General features: G+C 25.4%; 1 protein-coding gene across 25 annotated transcripts in view; it reads left to right on the top strand.

Annotated features, from left to right (window-relative positions):
• Nucleotides 1–22,554, top strand: part of LOC100203833 (uncharacterized) — a 76,102-nt gene that overhangs the window by 10,587 nt on the left and 42,961 nt on the right. For 9 of the 25 annotated variants that reach the window (XM_065788617.1, XM_065788610.1, XM_065788604.1 and 6 more), the window contains exons 2-12: nt 5,317–5,616; nt 7,385–8,995; nt 9,632–9,757; nt 9,928–10,136; nt 10,463–10,610; nt 13,452–13,877; nt 14,579–14,854; nt 14,973–15,299; nt 18,448–18,744; nt 18,926–19,288; nt 21,345–21,683. In XM_065788617.1, coding sequence (XP_065644689.1) covers nt 5,317–5,616; nt 7,385–8,995; nt 9,632–9,757; nt 9,928–10,136; nt 10,463–10,610; nt 13,452–13,877; nt 14,579–14,854; nt 14,973–15,299; nt 18,448–18,744; nt 18,926–19,288; nt 21,345–21,683 — 4,422 coding nt within the window. Of the gene's footprint in view, nt 1–3,659; nt 4,109–5,316; nt 5,617–7,384; nt 8,996–9,631; nt 9,758–9,927; nt 10,137–10,462; nt 10,611–13,451; nt 13,878–14,578; nt 14,855–14,972; nt 15,300–18,447; nt 18,745–18,925; nt 19,289–21,344; nt 21,684–22,554 lie in introns of those variants that run through there. The other 16 variants (XM_065788623.1, XM_065788619.1, XM_065788620.1 and 13 more) reach the window with 6 other exon arrangements.

Below are 22,554 nucleotides of genomic sequence, written 5' to 3'. Positions count from 1 at the left end.
AAACGTAGTGTAACGTAACAAAATTTAGATATGAGACGTAGTTAAAATACGTCTCAAATATAGATTTTTTTAACGTTAAGTTTCGTTTCAGTTTATACTTTTTTAAAGTTGCACTTTAATAAGTTTAAATAAAATAAATGAGACTTTGCGAATTATAACTTCTTTTTTTTTTTAGTAACAAATTAGTTATAAAAAAAAAACTACTTTAAGACGAAAGTAAAAAATAGTAACTAATTAAGACGAATCTTTTTCACAATTAAAATAAACGAAGAGATTAGCAGTTTTTAAGAAAAATGTTTTAGTTACAAATGTCTCGACAAACTCGTGAGTGGGGGTTTTTTCAATGTAATGTTAAAACATAGTTTTAACATTACATCGAAAAACTCTCCAAACATAGCATAAATGTATTCGTTCTTCTAACTTTACTAACCTATAACACATATGCTCAATTAAAGTTTTACAATATAAGCCATATCTCTAGTAATAAAACTTAATTCTGTGTCTGTATTAACCATTCGTTTTATGAGCCTTATATCTAAAATCAAGTAAGAACTGTATGTTAATGTTTAATTTTTAAGAAAGAACTCAGTAGTTAATAATAACTAAAAGAATTTAAAAGTAGAATAATTTTTTTACAATAGCTATTTGTCCTTTTTTTAAAAAAGTAAATGATATCATTCATATTAAGAGGTGGTAACTTTTGAATAAGTTTGAAGAGCAAGTATTACATTACAAAACATTTTTAAACTGTAAAAATATATTGGTTTGTAAATAGGTTGTGGATGTATGGCTACAAGATTTAGCCTCAACTTTCTCAAAATCAAAGGTTACTTCTTATTATAACAGTAAAATTAATGTCTTAGCATACTTGCTCAAACACATGGCTTAATATCTGCTTTTAAAAAAAGAGGAAAACTGTAGTAGAAAAGAATAGATTTTACATAGTGTTCACTCACTAGTATAATACTACCTCTCACTAGTATAATACCTACCTGTTTTTCTTCATTTGAAGTTATACTGTTAATAAAATAGTGCTTAATAACAATTAAATAAAATTAGTACTTAACACTTTTTTTGTTATGGGTGTGGTTTTTTTTCAGTTTTTTTTTTAAACTTGCAGTTTAGAATCTTAATGAAACTGATTGTACAAGCTTTGAAATATTAAAAAATAACAATAAAATTTGACAGTTGTTTCTATATCATAAGTTTTTTACCTAACTCTGATGTACTTATAAGTATAATATGATCTAGTAGTATCAATTTTTGATGAACAATTTCAATCTTGTTTAGATACCAAACTGTTTCTTCAACTCTTGACCAACAATAAGATATGTAATATGATTTTTAGATAGTGAGAAAATTAAGCAACAAATACAAGCATGAAAACTTAAATTTGCTTAAGATATGAATTGCACAAGTATAGAGTGTACATAAAACTTAGATATTCAGTTAATATAAAATATATTCAATTGGATTTGTAAACCTACATTTATTACAAAAATTGTTACAAAACAAACAAACTTAAAATAAAAACTTAAACTTAACTTTTAGTGTCTAAATTTGGTGTTTTAATTTTAGTGTTTAAACATTCTATTCATCCAGAAATAAAACATTTTTTTAACAATTTATTGCAGCTCACGAATGTAACTCTTGAAGTAACTGAATGTTGAAGTGTCTTGAATGTAACTGCTGGAGTAAAATTTACTTTTACTTTTCTGTATAATGCCCTCAGTTGTTTAAAATCTAATTAGAGTAGATAGGTCACCATTCATAATTGAAAGGTCAGCATTTGTTTGGCTTGGCCTGTAAGTATTGCCATACTGTTGTTAGAAATGCATACATTTTCAATGTAATCTTCTAATAAAACTTTTGGTGGCTTCAGCGAAATTTTTTTTAAAAGTTTGTGTTCTATTGTAACTTTGTAAGGTTGTGTATACCATTTATAATATATGTATTTGAGTATTTTTGAAGAGTACAGACATTGAAAATGTTAAGTAGGGTCATTTCGGATAAAGCGAGCCAATAAAACTAAAATCAGTGTGTATTAATAACTATGTGAGATATCTTAATACTTCTTGTACTAGAAAACTCTATAACAGATACCGAAACTATGATATAATGTAAAGTGAGCCACACTAATATAAAGTGAGCCAAGTAAACTATATATGATACATAGGAGAGGCTCGCTTTATATTAACAAATTTATAAAGTGAGCCACCATTATTGGTAAAGCGAGCCAATAGCTTATATGATTATTCTAAAGTGAGCCATTTAGCTTTTATTTCAGACAAAAATTTACAAAATTGGAAGTATTATTACAAATAATATTTACTATATTAATATTAACTTTATTACCTACGATATAGTAAACTGGTATTAAAAGTTTGCAAACATTAACCTCAAATGCATACAATGCAAAAAATTTATAGAACGAAAGCAATATAAAAATGTCAGCGACTAGTCTAATAAAAATAATACTGCTAAAGCTGCAGATAAATGATGCAGTACAAAATGCAAAATATCAAGTCTTAACTAGAGTTAATTTACTTAGTTGTTGTTTGAACACAATCAGCACGTAGTTGTCCACGCACGGTTATTTCGATACAGCTCTCATGTAACCAATCACGGCAAGCGTCACACTCAATCCATTCATCATCAATGAGAGGATCAGTTGCTTCACCATATGCAAACCCACAATATTTGCAAATGTCCTCTTCTTTTTGTTTCATTTCTTTTTTGGATTCTTTCTTTTTCTTTATAACCTTCTGTTTAACAGTTTTCTTCTGTTTCTTTTCTTTGCTGGTCTCTTTCTCTTTAGCTGCTTTTTTTGTGATTGGTTTGGTTCTTTCTTGAATAAATGCTACATTTTCTTCTGATGTCAATTCATAAGATGGTGGTTTCTTACGTGGCCGACTGCTTTGTGGTCGATCTCTGTGTGGCACTGGCATCAAGTTTTCGAAAGACACATCGAGGTCTGCTTGTTCAATTGACACAATTACATTTTCATCAGTGATAGGTAAACAAGTACTACCAGCAATATCAGTATTGACATGTTGCTCATGCTGCTTATCTAGGCGAGTATTAGAATTAGATGCATTAATATTATCTTTATTAGCTGTATCAACAAGTTTAGCACTAGAACTATTTGAAATATCTGGCAATTGCATTTCTTTCAGATTAATTATGTCAACGGATTCGGTCACAGAAATCAACTGCAAATTCATAGCTGCATTAGGTACAGGTGGCTGTTCAATACTCGATCGCAGTGGCAAACAAGAATTTTCAATATTTGACAACATTTTGGGCTGAGAATCCAATGGCTCGGTTTACCTGAATGCCCTTGGCTCGGTTTATCTAACAGTTATGCAAAACCGAGCCAGGTTGAAAATTCGATTAAAAAACTTTATCATCGCTCAAATACATATCAACACTGTATTTTTTGAAATAGTTTCTCATATTACTAATATTACAATCATATTTACTATAAATAGTGTCAAATATGAAATACTCACTTTTCTTAATTGAAGCTAAACAAAATATAAGGTCTTAAAGCGAAAAAACGTTTTGTTACTACTCGAATGATTATAATTATACCACCGCGAAAATAATTGCTTAGCAACTGTTTTTAAAATATTCATTAGACTTTAAAATGAATAACTAATATTAAATAAATTGTTATAAATCGAAAGCATAATTTGATTTCGTAAAATTGCAATATTTAGGCGACCGGCTCGCTTTATCCGAAATGACCCTAGAATAAACAAACAGTTGGAATAACAGCAAACAAAAACTTTAAAACACTATCAAAAAAAATAAACATGGATTTAAATTATTTCAGATCTTAAATATAAAGTTTTTCTCTCCAGAAAATCTTATGTAATTTGTTTCTATACAATTTAAAAAAAATATAGTATTCAAATCCTTTTTTTGGAAAAGCCTAATACTTTACTGCTCACTTATAAAAAATGCAGCAGAAAAACTTTAGGAAAAAAAAATTAAGAAGTTAATGCATTAGAATACTAAAGAGAACAAATTAAATCAAGATGTTAATGTGTTCTCCTGTAAAGAGAGATAAATGATAGTTGATTTAATGACCATATAGAGTAAAGTAAGTTATAAATAGTGAGTGAATAGAATAAAATATGTAAATATGATAGTGTTACATTTGTATCATTAAGTTTATATGTAAATATAAGAGTTATGTTTATATCATTAAGTTTATACGTGAATGTAAGAGTTATATTTAGGGTTAGGACTATTGTATTTGTAAAAATTCAATACAATTACACATTACAATGCAATAATATTGTATTGTAACATTACAGAAACAATAAAAAAAATTTATTTTGGTATTGTATTGCTGTGATGAAAAACAATTACAATAATTATTGTATTGTTTTGATGAAAACAATACAATAATTATTGTAGTGTATTACTTTACATTAAAGTAGAAAAGCTAACGTATTTTAATGTATTTATTTTCATCTCTGATGAACTTACTATTATTTTTGCTATTTTTTATTTATGGATTTGCAATATATTGCATATTTTATTTTTTACATATTTAGATTTTGCATCACCTTTCTTGTTATGTATTTCTAAGCTCTAAATGGCCGCAAAATATTGCCTGTCTGATGATAGCCTTACTATTATGAAAAATAACATTCATAAATTATTTTGTTCAGCCCTTTTATTTTTTCCTCTTGGTTTTAATGCTGCAAAGGAACTTAAAATATAAACAAACAGTTAAACATAATAGTTCTTCTTAAATAAAAATGTTAATGTCTTTTATTACAATAACAATATATTGTTATTGTATTACAAAGACGAATTACAATACAATATTTATTGTTATTGTATTGGGTCATTACAATACATTTTTTTTTCAGATATTGTTATTGTTTTATAAAGATGAATTGAAATACAATATTTATTGTTATTGTATTACAGAAATACAATAGTTGAAAATCACAAGTATTGTTATTGTTTCTAAATTAAGTTAATACAATAACAATAATTATTGTTACTGTTATTGTTTTCATTACAATTACAATAGACCTAACCCTAGTTATATTTATATCATTAATTAAATTAGATCTACTTTATATTCAAGTGGATTTAAACATGTAGAGAATGTGAAAAATAAACATAGAAAAACTTTATCTAAGTTTATATTTTTTATTTGTATAAAACATAGACTTTATTAAAGTAACATTTAATTTATTGATAAATAATATAAAAAAATAAGGAACTTGAAAGTGTTTCTTTTTTTTCTCATGTTTTGCTTTGCTCTCAAGATTTTTTTTCTCTCTTTAGGTGATGTTAAAAGTAGCTGCCGAATTACAAACATTATTAGTGGTTATTATTTAAAGTCTGGAATAAATCAACCAAACATTAAAAAATTAGGGGAATCTGACAATTTAGCTCTTTGCAAAAAGCTTTCTTGTAAAGAGGATATATATGACTTTGGCTTGTTTGATGGAAAACAATGCTATGGTATTCTTTGCCTCCACAATACTGACAAAAGATGTATGCTTAAAAGAGATGGAAATGCAGATTACACAATTTTTAAAATACATGCTCAGTCATCGCCAAAAAGAAAAAAGCATGATAGATGTAAGTAATAAAAATCCTTTGTGTATGGGTTGATACTAAGTGTGCATATTCATCTATTTTTGATCAATGAACACATTAAAACATTAAACTGTGTAAAGACGAATGTTAATTTGAATAGTTTTAAGAATTAAAATGCATGCATACTAAGTATGCATACCCAGATGTAACATATGCATGCCAAGCATGTCCAATAATAAAGTTAGAGCAGTTTGCATATCTACAACAACCTTTAAAATAGCATATAGTAGTGCTGAAGTTGCAATCTGCACTAAAGTTATTAGACGATAAAATTAGAGTAACTTTAGTATTTATATATTTAAGTTTTAAATTTAGAATCCATTTGAAATTAAAACAATCAATCTACATGAAGTTTTGTATTTTAAAATTTGTTAACTTGTTTCATTTATTTGTTTGAAATTTTTATAACTTTTATTCTTTATCAGGCTTCTTTTACCAGGTCTAAAGTAATTACTTTTACAGGCTTGGTCATATTTAGGAAACCACTAAAAAAGTTTATTAATAAACTTTTTTAGTGGTTTCCTAAATATTTATAAATAATTTCTTAATTTGATTATAAATATTTAATTTTAATTAACAACTTCATCTTTATCCAATCCCAATCTACCTTAAACATATTTGTAAGCAATCTACTCTTAACATTGTACTTGTTACATAATTGTAAGCAAGTGTTTAAAATGCTGCCAAGAAACAATTCAAAAAAAAGGTAACATTACTAAAGTTTGCCATTACAAATGTATCAATGTTATTAATATTGTTATTATAATATAGGGGAAACTAAGGTAAAATAGGGTATTAGGATAAAATAGGGTTTTGCAAATGCAGAGCCTCAAAAATGATAGCAAATGATTGGATTTGAAGTAATACAATATAAGACAAGGTCATTTTGATCTATAGTTCACTTTTTTTGCATTATTATTGTTACAAGGTAAATACAAATTTATAAATGTTTTTCTTTAAATTTTTTTAAGAAACTTGTATTTAATAATTGAAGCTTTGAACTAAAACTTTTATTATATCTGAATAATGTTTAATTACCAACAAACAATTTTCATATAACAATAAAATCCCAGTTTCAATTATAATTATTTTCAAGTAAATTTGTATTAGTTTTGATAATTTTTTTACTCTAGAAGTTTTTTTAAAGTACGTTTTACCCAAGTTTCACGTATAAATGTCTGTTATAAAATATGTATGAATGTTTTAATTAGTTTATTTAAAAATTTTTTAATAAATTTTATAAATTATAGTAGTCAAAATAAAAATTTAAATGTGTTTGATTGAGACATTTAAACAATTGTACCACTCTAAACATTTTTTGAGTTTAATTTTATATTTAACGTATTATTTCAAGTATGCAATAACTAATAGAATTAAACATTGTAAAATAATAATAATGCAGTTATATTTTTAATAGAAAAGAAATATATACCTTTAAATAATATTACGTATAAGTTACATATAAAATCAATTACAAAAAAAAGTATAAAAATCTTATTGCACAAGGTTTTTTTAAATTTGGCATAATTCAATTTTGTAAAAAGAACATATCAACCTCATTGTTATAAACTTTTTTTAAATTTTCACATGTATATACACAGTATGTAGCATAGCTGCAATGTTTCTGCAGCATATTTTCTATATATTTGGTATGTTATTATTTGAAACTAAATTACCGTATTCCTTTTAAACTAAATTATTGTATGCTCATTTGTAGAAAAATCTTTATAAATATTTTTAATTTTTTTAGATCATAGTACAAAGAAAAATGGTTATCAAATAAGTAATAATTCACTGCAAATTCCATTGAAAAATAAGTTTGTAGGGAATAGAACATTTATTATTCAATCACATAGGACTACTAATGTGCATAAAGAAAATAAACAACTTCATAGGAAACATAAAAAAAGGAGAGAAAAACGAAAAGCACAAATAGATGCTGGTAAACATGCTGTGTTCCAGAATATGTTTTTATACAACAATCAAACTGAACTTTTAACTAAAAAACAATTAACAAAAAAACCATATTTTTCTACTCTCACTTCACTTAACCCTAATTTTAAACTAGTCTCATATTCAAAACCATTTAATGTTTATGGTTTTTCTACAAATCAACAAAACCCACCTAAAAAGTTATTAGTTGTTAATCCTAGTTCGAATGAAGTTTCTTATTCAATGCCAAGTTTTGTTTCAAAAGAAGTACCATCTCAAAATCCTGCTTTAATCAATTCTTACATTCACCCAGAAACATTATCAAATGGGGAAAAAATGTTGTATTCGTTCACTTATCCACCACTTACAAATAACTACAATAAAGATTTATCCACAGCTAATTTTGTTATACAAGAAAGTCTATCCAACTCAAGTAATCTTTTGGGAGAAAGTAATGTAAATAAAAGGATGAATATTGATTCAACTGCATTTTCTAGTTTTAATGAAGATCAGCATCAGCCATTTCTGAATAATTTGACAAAATCAAATAATCTTTCAGAAAAAAAAGATAATCTTATAATACCACCAGTCCAAAATGAAATAGTGCAAAAAGCAGTTCAATCCAGTAATTATGGTAGCCAAAATTTTAATAACAGAAAAGGAATAATATCAGATGTGCAACCTTTGAGAGATTTTCCTACTGATACAGATTTAGCAGTTGAAGAAAAAGATATTATCCCCAGTCCTGATGAGCTTAGAAAATTAGATGATCAAACCATGGCTGCAAAAGATAGTGTTATCGATATTCCATTTTCTTCTAAGAATCAACTACAAGATTTACCAGTTCTACAGAAAGGTTTGTTTAACGCTTCAAAACATACGCAAGCACAAACATCAAATGCAACACTCACACGTCTATATACACCAAAAAAAACTTATCAAGTTCTTCTTCAGCAACGTAAGATCACAGGACACTCATTATACCATCATATTCCTTCTATATCTCATACAGAAGAAAGTGTTGTTAGTGATACTGATAAAAAAGAACCAAAGTTTATTACTGAAAATTCAAATGTAAAATCTACCATCTTAAAAAATTCAAATGTAAAATCTAACATCTTAAAAAGTAGGTTTAGTAGTATTAACAATCGCGATATGGTTCCCAGACCATCAGAAAATATTGAAAAGCTGATTCCTGAAAATTTTCAAAAGTCAGAAGTCCAAAGGCTGTTAGGCCCTTTAGATCCTTTTAGTTTTCCAAATAATTTTAATCCTAGTAATTCATCAATTTTAAAATTTGGAAACATACATAATGTGACATCTGAAACAGATGACACTGATGAATACATGATGCTTGATGCTCAACATTTAGGATTCCAAACTGCAATATCAAATGATCATAATAAAAATTATGACATTTTAAATTCAGGTAACAGTGCGAGAATCTTAAATGAGGTTTACTTAATCATATTGCTATTATCTAAAACGTTAAAATATTTATTGACATAAAAGCTATTTTTGCAGTTAAATACTTCTTTATAATTTCACATAAATTTATTTATTTTCAGTTTTAGTAGATAAACAAAATTTTCTAGGTAATTAAACTTTTTTTTAATAAAAAATACCAAGTTAAGAAAACAAGAAACGCTTTAACATATTACTGTCTGACATTAATAACAGCAACATATGGTTACAAAGTCACTGTACCTTTTATTGTTATGCAAACACACAAAGATGTTTACAACAGAGTGTATACTATTAACCTTAAATTTCAATTTACATTACAATATGTTTACAACAGGGTGTTACTGTTAACATTTAATTTCAAATTACATTACAATATGCAGTTAGAACATTAATTTCGGTACATATCAGTTACTTATTATTTAACAAGATTACTAACAACGCTATCTTCTGATAATATGACTGACTCAAACTATTGATAAAAAAATATATAATACAGATTTTTTATAAAGTGTCTCATAAAAGTGAGATGAATCTTTTATGCACTTATTAATTATTTAATAAATTTAAAAAATGTGATGTTTTTTTAAAAAAAATACAGGCTGTGTAAATCCAATTGGAATAAGTCAGCCCGCTTTAATTAAAGACTTCCAGTTTAGTGCATCATCCTCTATGGAAAATTTTCCACCTTCAAAAGCAAGATTGTTACTGAAAGAAAATGGAGAGGGTACATTTTTAACTCTTTTTTTTTTTTAAAGTTTTTTACAAGATAGTTTTAAATGGTTGTTTACCTTTTTATTTTAATAGGAGAAAAAGAATTTACTAATTTATTTTAAAACAGTCATGTTTGTAATAATAATTATACTTAATTTAAAACAAAATTTTTTGATTTTTCAGAATATTCAGGGTCATGGTGTTCTTCAGCGAATAGTAAAATGGAAAATATGCAGCCATTTCTACAAGTTGACTTAAGAAAGCGCACAATGTTTTGCAGACTTGCAATTCAAGGGGATGACAATGTCAGAAAATGGGTGAAAAAGTTTAAAGTACATTATAGTGATGATGGTGTCAAATGGGATCCATACAGTGAGGAGGGTGTAGCAAAGGTGAGGAGGGTGTATCAAAGGTTTTTTTTTTGCAAAAGTTGTATATGCGTTAGTTTAAACTAATAACTTTCAATTATTAACAACAAAATTTATATAATTTGAAAAAGTTCAAAAAAAAAATGATTTAACAATTTTTAAATCTGCTTGTTTAAAGAGAAATAAAGAATTGTAGATCATTTAAAATTATTCAATATTAATTTGTACAATAATCCAATTGGTTATATAGTAAAAAAAAAAAAAATTAGCATTATGGCTGTTTTAATGTTTATATAATGTTTCAAAGTTGCGCAACATTAGTGCTAATAAGTATTATAACACTTTGTTAGATATTTATGGGTAATGAAGATGAAAAAGATATAACATTTCGAACACTTAAAAATCCTGTAATTGCACGATATGTTAGGTTTAAACCTATACAATGGGAAGGTGACTCTCCTTGTATGAGAGTCGAGATGTTTAATGCTGGAGTGCAAGGTAATGGTTAATGATAACTTATACTATAGAAAATGTTTTTAAATCTTTTGTATGTGTGCTATTTGATATAAATGATATTTGTACCAAATCTTTGTGTTGCAAAATTGAGCATAAACATCTGTAATGATACTGCAAAATTTTAAATATTTTTGTAAAATAATCTATATATTTTAAATAGTTATTGTGGGCTTGAGTACATTCATCAACTGACTTTGATTTTATTATAGTTAGCATATCAAAAATCAATTAGTGAGCAACTATATTAGTATATGCCAACTTAATACAGAGTAGGAATATATATATATATATATATATATATATATATATATATATATATATATATATATATATATATATATATATATATATATATATATATATATATATATATACATATTAAATCTTTAACACTTTCTGATTCTGACATAATTAAACTGACATAGATAAGTTTACTAAAATAAATAACAATAAAAATAAGCATAATAATACTTAATGACTAAAACTTCAAAGTTTCTTCCATAAATTAAATGTTCTATAAGTTAAAGTCTATGTTTCAAAACTAAATAAAAAAATTCAATAAATATTTTTAATTAAATTCATTAGCGATTTATTTGTGTTTCAGTTGCTAAAAAAAAAATTGCTTTTATTTATTACATTTATTTTTTAACAAGCTTTCTTTTATTTTATCTCTTGTTTATTAAACTTGTGGCTAAATCTTAAAAACAGCATCATTTTTGCTGAAATTGAAAACTTAAGTCTTTTTTTTTTAGCAATCTTTAAGTTAATTACTAAGCCACAAATTGAACAATGTATTCAGTCGCAGCTTTAAAGTTGCTTTTATTGGCTAGAAAAAATAGGGAGATTTTAATAAACCAAATGTCTTTTAAATAACTTAACACAGGGTTCCCGCTCCTCTTTAAAAACCTTAAATGTCCTTAAAAAAAAAAACTCCTTAAAAGTCCTTAAATAACCTTAAAAAAAGTTAAAATTTAACTGCTCTCCTTAATTTCTCCTTACTTTCTTTTTTTTTATCATCTAGGAAATTTTATTAAAGCAAATGGATTATACTTATCCATAGAGAAGCATAAAGTTACTTCTTTGATGAGTTAAAATCCTATACTTTCGTTTTATATATATATATATATATATATATATATATATATATATATATATATATATATATATATATATATATATATATATATATAAATATATATATATATATATATATATATGTCACAGAAAAGTGTGATTATTTTTTTGACAAACTGTTGATGAAGCTTGTTACTTTCAAGAAAATTACATATATATACATATATACATATATATATATATATATATATATATATATATATATATATATATATATATATATATATATATATATATATATATATATATATTTATATATATATATATATATATATATATACATATACATATATACATATATACATATATATATATATATATATATATATATATATATATATATATATATATATATATATATATATATATATATATATGTATATATGTATATATGTATATATGTATATATGTATATATGTATATATATATATATATATATATATATATATATATATATATATATATATATATATATATATATATATATACATTTTAATATAATATAATTGTTTTGATTTAATATAATTGTTTTCTCCTTAATTCTCCTTACTTTTTCCGCCAAAAATTTGTTGTTCGCGACCGAATCTCCTTAGATATTAAGAAAATATCTCCTTAAATCTCCTTAAAATCTTTAATTTTAGCCCCAGTTTTAATAGTGGGAACCCTGTAACACCAACAACAAGCTTTTTGCAGTTTCTCTTTTAATGATAGTATCATGATAAAAATACTTCTAAACTGTGCAAAATAGATTAACTCTTGGAAGGTCATCCAGTTGTTAAAATCTTCTTCAAAACCACACAATGTCACAAAAAAAAAATGGATTTCATCATCTGTCTCCCAGATAGCTGATCCTTGCTAACTGCCTTAAGAGAGTTATTATCACTTATCAGAAAAATATACTTGGTCAGTGGCATCTATGTTATTTGCTGTAACATACATGGCACTGTTGTAAAATTAGTCAACCACCCTGTAAAGTTGAAGATGAGTCTACTACTACTACTACTACTACTACTACTACTACTACTACTACTACTACTACTACTACTACTACTGCTGCTGCTTCTGCTGCTGCTGCTACTACTACTTTGTTAATGGCAGTTTAATAATATTTTACTTTTAGATTTTTAAATTATACTTTTGGTTGGATTACGATTGCCTGCCCAAACCAAATCCCTCAGTCGATATATGGACACATATATCGACTGAGGGATTTGTTCTAACTGGCACATGTTCTAACTATTTAAGTCAGTCCATGTATGGACACTCCTCACATGTTCTACCTATTTAGATCAGTCATTGTATGCACACTCCTCACATGTTCTCTTTATTTAAGTAAGTTGATGTAAGGAAAAAAATGAAAAAACAAACAAAAAAAAACTAGAAAAAAAAAACAAAAAAAAAATGAATAAAGCAAATAAGCGAAAAAATTGTGTAAACAAACACTTATTGCTTTGTAATTTGAATTGCGATTTTTAAAGTAAAAGAAATTCAATTATTTACTTTAAACGAAATCATATTAGTCGTTAACTGTTGTTGTCAATGAAAATAAAAAATCTGCTTATTAATAACAATAATATTGCTGTAATAATATTAATATATATAATAATAAAATAATAATATTAAAATGTAATATTTTTATTTTAGTTTTTGTTATTATTTTTTGAACTCTTAATTATTTATACCTTTAAGGACTTGATAACTCTGTTTTGCGATCTACCATCCCTTCTGTTCATTTTGGACTCGTAGTAGATCTTGATTTTGAAAAAATGGATGAACTTATAGCACTAGATAAATCATCATTTGGCAACAACGGATTTTTACATGGCGGTGCAAAAATATTTGACACTCACAGCTCATGTAGGCATGCGGTGCAAATTCCAATAGGCTCTGATATTGTCATTGATGGAAGTGTGATGAAAGTTCATCCACGTAAAGCTATTTCTATTGCTCTTTGGATACAGTTAAATCGTGTTGATGGTGTTCATTCAATTTTTGATACAGTTGGCAGAAACTCAAAGCACAATTTAGGGCAGTTTCATTTTGAAATTGTTGGTGGTGATGTCAGATGGTTTCACAGAAATGAAACTGAAAGTGAAATTTTTAACTTAATTACAGGTAGGTGTTATATACATTATGTCTTAGTATTCAATAAAGAGATCCTTCTAGAATAAGTTTAATTTTTTGATGGATAGTTCCATCATTTTTACCTATATTATCATTTATCCTGAAACAATTATAATATTATTTAAAAGTTTCCAGTTAGTTTCCAGTTCCCTTTTATCTTGAACTTTAAACTTTTTTTTTCATTCAGCTTTAATTTTTTAAAAGAGTTACAGCTTGTATTTAATTATATACATTTATATTTATAGCTTCTCTAAAAATTGCATTAAAGGGGCTTCTTTTTTTGATTATGTAAGTTTAAAAAATATGATGTCTAGAATTTCATTTTCACATAATGACTGTCAATCTCCATTTTTGGGTTTATTAAATTGAATTTTAATAAAGTCTCAAACTAGTGCAAAGTTTAAGGCCATTAAAAGTGGCATTATATAATAGATGATATATATATATATTTATATATATACATATATATATATATATATATATATATATATATATATATATACATATATATATATATATGTATATATATATATATGTGTATATATATATATATATATATATATATATATATATATATATATATATATATATATATATATATATATATATATATATACATATTTATATATATATATTTAAATGTATATCATAAATTTAAAACTTTAAATGAAATAATGTGCTATTTTTATTAGAACAAAAACTTATAAAGTCGCATGAATGGAATCATATTGCTGCAACGTATGATTCAAAGACTGGTGCTACAATTATATATATCAATGGTACTGAACAGGTTCGTGGTAAAGGACAGGGCCTAATCTCAAAGGACTGGTCTGAACATGTTGGAATTGGGCAACATAAAGGTGTTAGGTTTTTGGACGGACAAATTGATGAGTTTAAAATTTATGATTCAGCAATTACTGCTGAGCATGTTGATGAATTAGCATCCAAATGTGACTTTTCCAGATATTGTAAGGAGATCATCTAATTTTTTTTTTTCTTCTAAATTTGTAGAAATGATAAAAATGAGAAATATAAAATGTTTTATTTTTTTTTTAATTTTTTAACATGTATTAATATTTATTAAAGATTGCGGGCAAACATTAACTGAAGAAACTGGATCAATATTTAGTCCCTCCTATCCAGATACTCAAAATGGTCCTGTTGAATGCGTATGGAATATACAGGGCGATATAGGAGAGACTGTTTCACTAGACATGTCTCAATTTAAACTTGGTTACAAAAGTGATTGTGGAAAAGGAAACTTAGAAGTTAGAGACAAAAATTCAGTAATAGGTGTTTATTGTGGAGCATCTATTACTCCACGGAGGATATTGTCTCATTCCAATCAATTAACTATAAAGTATTCTACAGATGGTGCATTCACGGGTGAAAAGTTTAGGATTGATTTTAAAGGTAAAGTTTTTCTTTGATTTTGAAATTTATTTTGAAATTGAATAATTATTTATACCAAAAAAGCAAAGGAAATCTATTTTTAAAATAGTTTAAGTTTATTGTATTAAATGAAAGTGTATGTGAGCCTCAGAAGATGGCTGTTATAAGTTGATGACCTTAATGTTTAAATAGGTAAGTCTAAAGCTGTTGCCATTTGTGCTTCTAAAGTTTCTCAGATGTTAGGTTTTAGAGACTTTTGGAAAACTTTTAACATTAATTTTATTGTCATTAATTAAAGCAATTCAAATATATCATCTCTCATACATGGGGGTCTGATCCTATTACCTCTCCAAAGAATAAAGTGGTACTACTTGCAAAAAACCTTTTTCGCTAATTTATCTCTGAACCTAATGACCTCATTCTTTTTTTCATGCTAGAGAAACAGGCTAATCCATTGTTAGTCATCCCAATCACTCCAGCTTTTGTAGCTAAAGTTATTTCCTGACATATAGAATACTTTTGCTCTTTTCTTATGGTGCATCTATAAAAGTTTTTTAAAGTTATTGAATCAGTTTTGCAGTTTTATTTGATAAATAACTTTTTTCTATGGAACAACAAGGTTAAATCTTGTATTTATCCTTGTACAGAATATTGCTGTCATATTTAGGCTGGTTCTTATAATGATGCAAGTTCTTGTGCATGATGCTTAAATTGTAATTTTTGAAAAATGAATTTTAAAGATCAAGAGAGCTATTGGAAGTTTTGAAAATAATTTTTTTTAGTAAAGTCATTTCTTTTGAAAATTAAAAAAAATCTATTTTAACATTAGATGTTGTCTACTTTTAGAATAAAATAAACCCAAAGATTTATTCTTAAATAAAACTTGATAACAGCATGCAAGCCAGAGGGTTTTCATAGATTTGTATTTCTTAAGAAGAGTTGTCACTCTGTTTTACATTCTAGTATTAAAAGCCATTTTTATCAAAACTTTGGTAACAATAAGATCTCATTCCTTTAAGTTTTCAATGACTTTTACAGGTAGAATTCCCTGTACATAACTGAATAGGTTTAATAGATATACCTTGTCATGGTTCACATGTTTTGCTTACTTGCTTTCCTATTTGTACTTTATTGAAATGTCATCTTGGCTATCTTTCATTCCTATCTTCTTATTCTTATCTTTCATATCACTATAAAAAAAAAGAAAAACTTATTTCATGATCAATTTAAGGAGAGCTCTGAGATTCAAAATATAAATTAATATAAATTAAAATATTATTTAATTGACAAATAACTTTTAGACTAAACTGATTCTTCAGCTGAGTCAATTATATATATATATATATATATATATATATATATATATATATATATATATATATATATATATATATATATATATATATATATATATATATATATATATATATATATATATATATATATATATATATATATATATCTATCAAAACTTGAAATCTTTTTATATATAAACACTGAAAATTTCTTTTTCATTTAATTTTTGTCACTTCTTTATGAATTTTATGCCTTTTTTTTTTCTTTACTTTTTTAAACTTTAGTTTTGACTTTGACGTTTTTAAAAGTTGAAAACAAGACAATATCTTCTTCTGCATCTGCTCTGGTTTTTATTCAAATTGAAATAAAGATGCACCAAGAATTACACCAAATTGAATTTAAAAAATTTATTGATTAAATTTTTGAAAATAAAATTTTAAAAATACATAAAATTTTTTTTTTTAAGTAAAACTTTTATAAAAATAAATTATCTTTAAAACTAAGTTTTTGAAATTGAATTTTTTTTTTAAATTTAAGTCAAATTTAAATAAAATTTAATAATACTATTTTAAAATTTAAATACTATTTTTAAGATAATAAATTTTTAAAATAATTTGAATATTATTTTTGTATAATTTTGATATTATTTTAAAATAACTTGAATACTATTTTTAAAATAATTAATTTTTAAAAATAAATTATTTAAATAAATTTTAAAATAAGTTATTTAAAAAAATCCCAAATATGCTCAATTATATTCAAAATTGGACTCTGCGGTGGCCAGTTCATCAATTCCAGTACTCCTCCCTCTGCCATTTCATTTAAATAATTTTTTGCCTCTCGGGAAAAATGTTTTAAGTCATTGTCCTGCTGCAGAATAAAATTATGACCAATTAGTCTCATTCCGGACGATACAGTGTGGTGCCTTAGGATATCCACATAACGTTCCCTGGTGAGTCGCCCCCCTATTTTGATCAAATCACCTACTCCAGGTGAAGATAAACAGCCCCAAACTTGTAAAGAGCCTCCTCTGTATTTAATAGTCGGGTTTAAACATTTGGGCTGATAGGCTTCTTCAATTCTTCTTCAAACATATTGACGTCCTTTTGTTCTAAAAATTTCAAACTTGGACTCATTGGTGTACGGAACCCGATTAAACTTTTCCTGGGCCCAATCTTTGTGTTGTTTCGCATATTAAAGTTGTTTTTCTTTATTGCAACACTGTAATAATGGTTTTCGAATTGCAACACACCCTCTTAATCCCGATTTAAGTAGGTGCCGTCGAATAAAAGAAGAGCTGACATTTTTCCCAGTTGCTGTGTTAATGTATTTTGCCAGCTCGGTTGATGCTTTTTTTGTATTTCTTAAAGATAGGGATTTTAAATATTTATTGTTATCTTTTGTTAGCTTAAGAAATCTACCACTTTTCTTTCCATCTTCAAGGGAGCTAATTTCTCTGATTTCTGTAACAGCATTCTTCGAATATCCTGTTTTGGATGTAGTTGTTATGACAAATCGTTTTAATAAATAAACAAACAAATCCCTCATGTTTCCTCATCAATTTTGTTTATTTATTCAAAATAATATATTCTTTCAACTTTTCTTATATATTATTAAACTTAAGTACGCTTTAAAAAAATTACATAGGAAAAAAATTGTAAATACATCTAATTATACAAGTGGTCTAAAACTTATTCACATTACTGTATATATATATATATATATATATATATATATATATATATATATATATATATATATATATATATATATATATATATATATATATATATATATATATATATATATTTATATATATATTTATATATATATATATATATATATATTTATATATAGTAAAAAAATATTTTAGTTAATAGGAAAAAAACCAAAAAGAATTCAGTTAATCATCAGTGCGTAGCATCTAAAACAATAGGAAATGTAACATTAGTTGGTGGAGTAAAAGCAGGAAATTTTACAGACCTTGGATCTGTTTCAAATATGGAAGATTGTAAAAACAGATGTTGTAATTTAGAGGAATGTCAAGTTGCTTTTCTCATTGATGATAGTTGTTATGCAGTAAAATGTGCTCGACCTCAATTATGCCAACCACGTAGGGCAAAATCAACTGCACTTTATCCTCAATTATTATATATTAAAAATCGAATCAGTAAGAAAGTTTTATAATCATTTTTTTTTAAATGATAATTAATAATATAAAATATTATAATCTAAATAATTAAAATAATAGTTAATTAGATTTAATTGTTAGTTAAACCTTTTTTTTTAACGTTTTTTATATTTTTGTTATAACGGTTGTTTAATTTTATTTTAAAATTTTTTAATTTTAGAGCTACCATTTTTAAGTGATCCCACAGATCCCAACATTAATCCATCAGAATCTGATATTCAACCACATAAACTATGTCCTCATGATGAAAAACTTGTCAATGTTACTTTAGTAGGAGGCATTAAATCTGGAAATTTCACATCTCACGGAACTGTGCAAAACTTTGAAGAATGTCTCCAGTACTGTTGTCTTATGAATAATTGCGATCTAGCATTTATGGTGAAACAAACTTGTTTTTCTTTAAAATGTGCAAACTCTGAGGTGTGCACTGTACGACCAGCAAGACCATCTGTTTACAATCCTACTGTCGCTTTTATTAAAAGAAATAAAGCTCTTTCAACATTTAAAGTTCCTACAGTGTCAAGTATTTATTAAATATTTATTTTTAATTTTAGGCTATTTTTTTTTTTTTTTAGCACATGCATACATACCAAGATCCATTAGGGTGATGCAGAAGGCAACAACTTAAAAAAAAAATCACCCACCACTCTCTAAAATAACACTCGATTGAAAAAATATTTGAACTAAAAAAAAAAAATAGAGGTTCCATAAAACTCTCAAACATTTAACTAATCTCTAACTTTATCATAAAAAGTACTTTACCCTGTGTCTCAAATGAATTGAAATTTTCCATATTTTTTTAAAAAACATCTTTTTTATGCATTAAAGCATAATATTTATTATTATTTCATTATTATTAACTTTTTATTTTGATTATTATTTTTGAAAATTTGTGAAGGTTTCTGTTTGTTTAAAAGTAGTTTTTAAACAGTTTTTTTCAGCTTAAAATAATTTTTATTCAAAAATATTCAGTTATTTTATTATATAAAACACATTTAGGAGGGAGGGGGCAATATACCATTTTTGAAATTTTTTTTTGAAGACCCCTAACATACATACATACATACATACATACATACATATATGCATACATATTTAAATATATATGGATGCATCTAACGCCCCCTACTTTCAAAAAGAGATTTTGATCAACTATAAATCTTTTAATTGATTCTTATATGCAACTCTGTTAACTTTTTCTAAAGTAATAAACTGGGTTTAAGGGGCCAACTCAAGTCTGAGTTTGCAATCCAACCTTAAATGCAGAAAAAAAAACCCAACATGAAATACTTATAAAAAGTTTATTAAAAAGTATATAATGTTAGGTCTCAAAAGTAGCAAAATTATATAAAAATCTAAAAGTTTTTTACAACTTTTTATTTAACTTGCTTTCTTGTTGGTTTATTTTTTTGGTGTCCTCGCAAAACAAACACAAGGTCAGCCGTAATAATAAAAGAAATTGTTAAAAAAGTAATTAAAACAAACAAGTAAAACAGACTTTAGTTAAGCGTAAATAAAAGAAATCGTTAAGAAAAGTAATTAAAACAAAAAATAAACAACAAACTTTAAGTGTTTTAGTTTAATGTAAATAAATAGAATAAATGTTGAATAATAAAAAAGATATATAAAAAACACTTTTTAAAAACAAAATTTTAAAAATGGACTAAAAAGTAAAAAATAAACTATTTCACGGGACCCAAGGACTTTGTGTATATACACAAACTGAAATATCCATTAAAGTCAATGACTGAAAATGTTGGGCACCAATAGAACGAGTTGTACTTAGTTGCCCAACATTTTCAGTCATTGACTTTAATGGATATTTTAGGTTGTGTAAGTCCTTGGGTCCCGTGATGTAGCTTATTTTTTACTTTTTAGTCCATTTTTAAATGCTTTTAAAAACATTTTTTAAATATATTTTTTTAGAAATCATTTTATAAAAATAAAAAAAGTGCAATTTTACAAGATTTTTGATTTTAGTTATCTTTTTCTGATGTTTTTTTATAAAATGATTATTATTTTATATATGAAATTTTATATAATTTTTCTTCTTTTGAGACCCAACATCACATACTTTTTAATAAATGTTTTTTAAAGTCATGTTAGATTTTTACTAAAAGTTTTACTTTTTTTACTTTAAAATAATTACTTTTTTTTAAAATGATGATTATTTTTGACATTGTATATAATTTTGCTTTATTTGAGAACCAACATTATATACTTAAAATTTTTTTTTTTTTTTTGAGATTTAGAGTCATGTTGTGAAATTCAGACTTGAAGTAGCCCCCCCCCCCTCCCCGCCTCCCTAAATCCAATTTGCATTTTTCAAAAAATTGAAAAAAAAAACAGTAAAGAAATTTAAAAATAAGCCCTGATCTTTTTTTTGAAAGTAGGGGGCATTAGATGCACATTGTTTTTATCTAGTTTTGGAAAAGACTGAAACAAGTTTAAAGACTTATTAAGGAAATTTTTAATAATTAATAAACTGCCTGCCCAAAACTTTTTACTCAATAAATATTTGTGTGTGTAATATACACAAACTCACACACATTTGTTGTATTTTGTTCTTATCATTACAGAAGTACCTGCTGTAATACCAAAAGTACTACCAATAGAAAGCAATAAAGCAGCATGTAAGGATATAAGATTGTCAAAAGTTCATCATGGTGTTACACTTAGTGGAGGCATAAATGCAGGAGAGTTTACAGATAAAGGTCATGTGGAAACAATGGATGAATGTGTTGAAAGGTGCTGTAGCTCTGATTCTTGCAATGTGGCGTTTGTTATAAAAGACACTTGTTTTGCAGTTAAATGTAAGTCTTACAATGACTGCAATCTGAAGTCTGCAATGTCTGAATACTACAATCCTAGAATTGTGTTTGTTAATTGGAGTCCTCCTAAAGATTTAGGTGAATCAGGTAAAGTTTCAATTTGATTTAAAAAATAGAATAAAATAGTATTCAATAAATTAGTTTTTTTTTCATACTATTTTATTGGTTACTTCAAACCTTTTCTTAATGGTTACTTCAAACTTTTTTTTGATAGTTACCTCAAACTTTTTCTTGATAGTTTCTTTAAACTTTTTCTTGATGGTTACTTCAAACTTTTTCTTAATGATTACACTTCAAAAAATTCATATTTATTTATTTTTATTATTATTTAGATTTTTTTTCATAAAAAGTGACAGATTCTTTTTCACCAAAAATGACCGATTTTTCACCAAAAGCGACAGATTCTTTTTTACCAAGTGTCAATTTCTTTTTGAATAAAACTGATGGATTCTTTCTTCTTTTTTAGATAAAATTAGCTTGAAAGTTCAGAAAATAAATTTTTGAAACAAATTTATTTATAAAATTAATTATAAATTATATATAATATTTATTTATAAATTTTTATAAATATGTTTATCAATGTAATATTTATTTATTTATAAATTTATTTATAATATTATATATTTATTTATAAATTTTAATAAATAAATATTACTGATTTTATTTATTTTTTATTCTGCAATATAAGAAAAACAAAATCTAAAAGTTTATAAACAAGTTGCAACAAGAACATATGAAATTTATTGATAAGTGTTTAAAAACGCTTATCCAAGATTAATAAATATGAGAATAACTTACAGAATAAATTGCATGCAAAATTTGCAAGCGCAATAAATAATTACTCAGTAAAAATGATAAAAAGAACTTTTATACACTTGTATAGTTCATTTTTACAGGATAAGTTTCAAAAGAAGACCAAAAGTTAACATGATACATGATAAGTTTCAAAGCAATACCA

The sequence above is a fragment of the Hydra vulgaris genome, chromosome 01 (assembly GCF_038396675.1).
Source record: "Hydra vulgaris chromosome 01, alternate assembly HydraT2T_AEP".
NCBI classification, from domain to species: Eukaryota; Metazoa; Cnidaria; class Hydrozoa; order Anthoathecata; family Hydridae; genus Hydra; species Hydra vulgaris.
This window is presented reverse-complemented; position numbering and strand designations above follow the sequence as displayed.